This window comes from Dermacentor andersoni, chromosome 1, assembly GCF_023375885.2.
Source record: "Dermacentor andersoni chromosome 1, qqDerAnde1_hic_scaffold, whole genome shotgun sequence".
NCBI lineage: Eukaryota > Metazoa > Arthropoda > Arachnida > Ixodida > Ixodidae > Dermacentor > Dermacentor andersoni.
Window position 1 is genome coordinate 408,483,037 of NC_092814.1, and position 5,480 is coordinate 408,488,516.

A 5,480-nucleotide genomic window follows, 5' to 3' on the forward strand; every position below is an offset into this window, starting at 1 on the left:
AAGATGTAAGTCTAGACCAAGATTCCGCACTTGAAGTGTCTTCTAAGTGTACAGAGGTCTGCGGTCAAAGCAGCGGTGGCAAATCCTGCTCGAAGATCTGCTTGGTGAAAGTTAGCCACCCGACCCAGACTCGCAACACTGAAAAAATGTATGCCATCTTAGACGACCAGAGCAACAGGTCCCTTGCAAGAGCAGAGGTCTTCGACATTTTCGGGCTCAATGGTGACAGTTCTCCCTATACACTAAGGACATGTGCTGGAACTACAGAGGCGATAGGAAGAAGAGCATCCGGCTTTCTCATTGAAGACATTCATGGCTCCGTGAAGCTACTTTTGCCAACACTCATCGAGTGCAACGAGATGCCTAACAACAGGAACGAGATTCCAACACCGGAAGTGGCATCGTATCACCCTCACCTCAGAGCTGTAGCTAAATTCATTCCTCGTTTGGACCCAGAGGCCAAGATTCTACTTCTCCTCGGGAGAGACATCCTCAAAGTACACAAGGTTCCACAACAGCGCAACGGACCGGCTGATGCTCCATTTGCTCAGAGACTGGATCTGGGATGGGTCATCGTAGGGAATGTCTGCATAGGTCGAAGTCGCACACCGGACTCTGTGAACAACCTCAAAACAAACGTCCTTGAAAATGGAGGTCCCTCCATTTGCGAGCCATGCCAGAATCATTTTCTGGTCAAGGAGAAGCTCGCTGACACGCAAGGGTCGACACACTGCTTCGAACCAGCTCAGAACGCTGCTAGGAAAGACCGCTGTGATGATGGGGTCCCTGAAACGCTGTTCCACACAACGAAGGATGACCTTCCCTTTCCGTCGAGGACAGGAAGTTCTTGAAGCTGATGGACGACGAGTTCTCAAGGGACGGATCCAACAGTTGGGTAGCGCCTCTTCCCTTTCGTTCTCCAAGACCTTGGCTTCCGAATAATGAGTGCTTGGCCGAGTCACGCCTCACTGCTGTCCAATGGACCTTAAAGAGAAAGCCAGAACTGAGGGAACAATTCGCGAGCTTCATGGACAAGATGTTCAAAAACGGCCACGCCGAGGAAGCTCCACCGATTCGAGAAGGAGAAGAATGTTGGTACCTCCCCATCTTTGGTGTTTTCCACCCACGAAAGCCCGGGGAAACACGAGTTCGACTCCAGTGCACAGTTAAAGGGCGTGTCTCTAAACAGTGTGCTGCTTACCGGTCCAGACATAATCAACAGCCTGCTTGGAGTGCTCATCCGATGCCGGAAGGAAACCGTGGCCATTACTGTGGACATTAGGCACATGTTCTACTGCTTCCTGGTACAAGATGACCACCGAAATTCTCTGAGATTTCTGTGGTTCCGCAACAACAACATCTACACTGACGTGGTGGAGTACCGAATGAAGGTACATGTGTTTGGAAACAGCCCGTCACCAGCAGTTGCAACGTACGGGCTGCGGAGAACAGCACGAGAAGGAGAGAAAGAATTTGGCAGCGACGTCAGGCAGTTCATCGAGACGGATTTCTATGTCGACGATGGGTTGAAGTCTCTCTACAACGACAAGGACGCCATCAGCCTAATACGCCGCACGCAACAGATGTTGGCCGCATCAAACCTTAAGCTCCACAATATAGCGTCTAACTGCCCTACAGTGTTGGAAGCCTTTCCAGAAGAAGACCGTGCCAAGGATTTGAGGATCTTGACTTGAGCAATGGCTCACAGCCGATCCAACGCTGTCTGGGAGTTTCTTGGAATCTGAAGAAGGATGTCTTCACATTTACGACTCCAATCCAAGAAAAGTCATTCACTCGGCGCCGTATCTTGTCAGTGGTGAATAGCCTCTACGACCCACTTGGGTTTGTTGCTCCAGTTATCGTTCAAGGAAAGTCCCTCCTCCGAAAGCTAGTCGCTGAGACATGTGACTGGGACTGCCAACTTCCTGACGAAAAGAGAGCCGCCTGGGAAGCGTGGAAAGGCTCCTTGCAAGTACTCCAGCAGCTGGACATACCTCGCACCTATGCCCCTGCCTCACTCACTACCACAGAGCGGAAGGAACTGCACATATTGTCCGACGCATCACCCAAAACTGTGGCTGCTGTGGCGTACCTCAGAGTGACATATCCCGATGGTGCGTGTCATGTCCGGTTCGTCATAGGAAAGGCTAAGCTAGCACCGCATACGGAACACACCATCCCAAGGCTTGAACTGTGCGGCGCGGTGTTGGCAGTGGAGCTAGCAGAGCTGATCAGTCGTGAAATAGATATCGAACTTGATGCTGTAAATTTCTATACTGACAGCAAGGTCGTCCTAGGCTACATACATAATGAGACGCGAAGGTTTTTTGTGTATGTCAGCAACAGGGTGGAACGCATAAGGAGCTCTACACGGTCAGAGCAAAGGCGCTACTTTCCTTCTGACATGAACCCTGCGGATGTCGGAACCAGGTCTGTGCCAGCAGCTCAGATGGCAGGATCGACCTGGCTGACAGGCCCGGACTTTTCGTATCGTCAAGAACACTGCTCGCAGGTATTGAAGGGCAAGTTCGACTTGGTCGATGCGGATTCCGACACGGAGGTGCGGCCCCAGGCAAATATTCTTGCAACCAGTGTGGACGTGAAACAACTAAGCAGCAAGCGGTTCGAGCGCTTCTCAAGTTGGATTACGCTGACTCGCGCAGTTGCAACGCTCATACGGCTAGTGGACAAAATTCGGGGCACTTCTGAAAACGTGTCAAACTGCCCGCATAACAGCTCATCTCACCAACTGCGACCTTCTGCAGAACACCTAGCCCGAGCAAAGGCAGTCATTATTCTATCTGTCCAGAAGGAAGCCTTTTCAGAGGAGTTGAAAAGCTTGCAACGAGGAAGGCGACTATCGAAGTCAAGCCCTCTGTGGAGACTGGATCCATGGCTTGATTCCGACGGTCTTTTGAGAATCGGTGGCCGACTAGGCAGGGCCAACCATTTCGACCAGCAAGAGCAGAAGCCCATCATCATGCCAGGGCGACACCATGTCACCACCCTGGTTTTGCGGCACTATCACGAACACGTCAAACATCAAGGACGCCACTTCACTGAGGGAGCAGTCAGGGCAGCTGGGTTCTGGATCGTCGGAGCGAAGCGTTGCATCGCCTCATATATGCACAGTTGTGTTACGTGTCGCAAGCTCAGAGGAAGGCACCTACAGCGGATGATGGCAGACCTGCCCGCAGAAAGACTAAGCACCGAGCCACCTTTCACTTATGACGGACTGGATGCATTTGGCCCGGGGCAAGTCACCTCTCGTCGCACCAGAAGCGGTGAGGCCAACAGTAAAAGGTGGGCCGTGCTCTTCACTTGCATGAGTATCCGCGCTGTTCATATTGAAGTAGGCCGGCGCTGGGTGCACGCGCGTGGCAGCAGACGACCCCAAGTGGAGTCCGCTGCTGCCACGCATGATGACGTCACAAAAAGAAAGCTTAATAAAACATGCGTGAAATGCTAACGTTATCGTTTTGTTGTTAAATGCACTACGCCTGAATAAATAAAGCATTTATTTTATGCTGCCTTTTAAAATCAAATATGACTGTCCGCGCCTACACACGCGTGCACGCAGTGGGAGGACCGTTGTGATTCCTTGTGGCTATGTGGTGTGTACTGTAGTACTCGAGCGCTGGGTAATATCTGCGACTACGAATAACGTTGCCGTTACGAAGCTACAGAAGCTTCGAACGAACTGTGCTGCATCCACGAAACAGCACGACATGTCGCCTCATTTAGACTGTCGGCTTCGAAGAGTCGTGGTAACACAGCGCCGACTGCATATGGTGCCGACACGGATAATGCATATTGCAGGGTGCGTCATATGTAGCGATTCTTTAAGTTGTGTGTACGCCTTCTGGCAATGCCGGATGCCTGTTTGGCCTTGGACACCACGTCGACACACTGCTCACGAGCTCGAAAACGCAGAAGTGGTGCGCGTCGGCATTGACGTCGATGTAGGGTGCATACACACTTCCAAATCGCTTTGCAAAGTAAGGGCGCCTTTTGTCGATGAGCAAAGTGCATTCAAACATTTCGCGTCGCCTTACGCACGCAGAAACCTAGTAACGAAAGCCTGGACGTGAAGCGTGAATCTAACAGAAAGGCCTGTTCCCGCCTGAAGGCAATGTCAGCAAGTGTCCGTGACGAGTGTCAAGTGACTCACACGAGGCTGGGCGTTAAACAGTGTGCGGAGTGCCGTTGCTTCAGGCTGGCCAGGGCCCAACCCGCTTTCATGAACCATTTGAAATGCCCAGTGTATTAGTTGCTATAGATTGTGGTGCAGTGAGACAGCCATTCCATAGCAGCCATGAAAATTACCTGTGGAAGTAATAGTAATGCGATAGGCTTTCGTGGTGATTGTCATTATGTATCGCATGCATCGGAGTGCGATCATTCACAACCTGTGCACGTGTTTAGATAAATGCTTTATCTTCTGAAGATACGGTACAGTACCTGGATCTTGAGTGGATCTTTCACTGTACAGGCTATACCAAAGCTTCTCTACTTTTGTGTGCTTCATTTTTGCCAACAGTCTGCTCTACAAAGAAGGCCAAGTTTCTCTCACTGAGTTTCGCTCACTAAGGGAACAGGCTTGTGCGACTTGCAATCAACAGGGGTCAAACACATGTGGTAGAGCTTTAGTGGTACAATATTCAATTGGGGGCCATTGTACATGCACCCCTAGGAAATCATTTGCTATGGCAAATATTAACGTAGTGGCGTTTCTTTTTAAATTTGTATGCCTTAATAATATTGGTTAAATATATAAGTATGTCTGCAAATTTAATAAATTTGGAGATCCTGACGTAATTCCTAATGCATCATGGTACATTATATTATTCCCAACGGACTCCTCAGTATCGCTGTTATTTCTCCGCATTCTCCCACAACAGCTATTGTTCTTTCACCTTTGAAACAAACGAAAGACCTCCCGCTTTTCAAATCTGGTGACGAAGGCATTTGTAGCTATATATAGATTGATCTTCTTAGCACCTTATTCAAGTAAAAGGTTAGAATGCATAGTTTATAATCATACTGTTGAATTCGTTGAATCGCATAATGCCCATGTAAGTTCTAACGTGGCTTTTTCCACGGATTTAGTACCATGTCGCAGTTAACTCACGACGTCACTCATGCTTGTGTTTTCTCGTAATGTCAATCATGATTAATAATTTGCACTTCATTTGCTTGCTTTTTTTTTCACATTGCATGGTGTGTGCATATTGTTCTTGTATATATACCTGAATAAAAAAAATCAGTTGCAAGTCAGTGCTCCTGTTGGGTTTTCACTGTCCTTCATACTTTGTGCACTGTGTCTAGTCTTTCGAAAATGCGCTAACTCGCCCAGCTCTCAGTGCGGAAGCTTAAAGTAGGCTGCTAAAATGAGAATCCAATAAACATGGAAACTGTCTGTAGGACAATAGCAATGATTTTATTGTTTGCAACATGCAGTTTGTACATGTTGGTACAAG

General features: G+C 48.9%; 1 protein-coding gene across 1 annotated transcript; it reads left to right on the forward strand.

The window, feature by feature from the left end:
- Positions 1 to 1,027: 1,027 nt before the first annotated feature.
- On the forward strand, positions 1,028 to 1,694 carry LOC126518677 (uncharacterized). Its single transcript, XM_050168447.1, has 2 exons — positions 1,028 to 1,091; positions 1,210 to 1,694. The coding sequence occupies exons 1-2, from the start codon at positions 1,028 to 1,030 to the stop codon at positions 1,692 to 1,694; spliced, it is 549 nt and encodes a 182-aa protein (XP_050024404.1).
- The last annotated feature ends 3,786 nt before the right edge of the window (positions 1,695 to 5,480 follow it).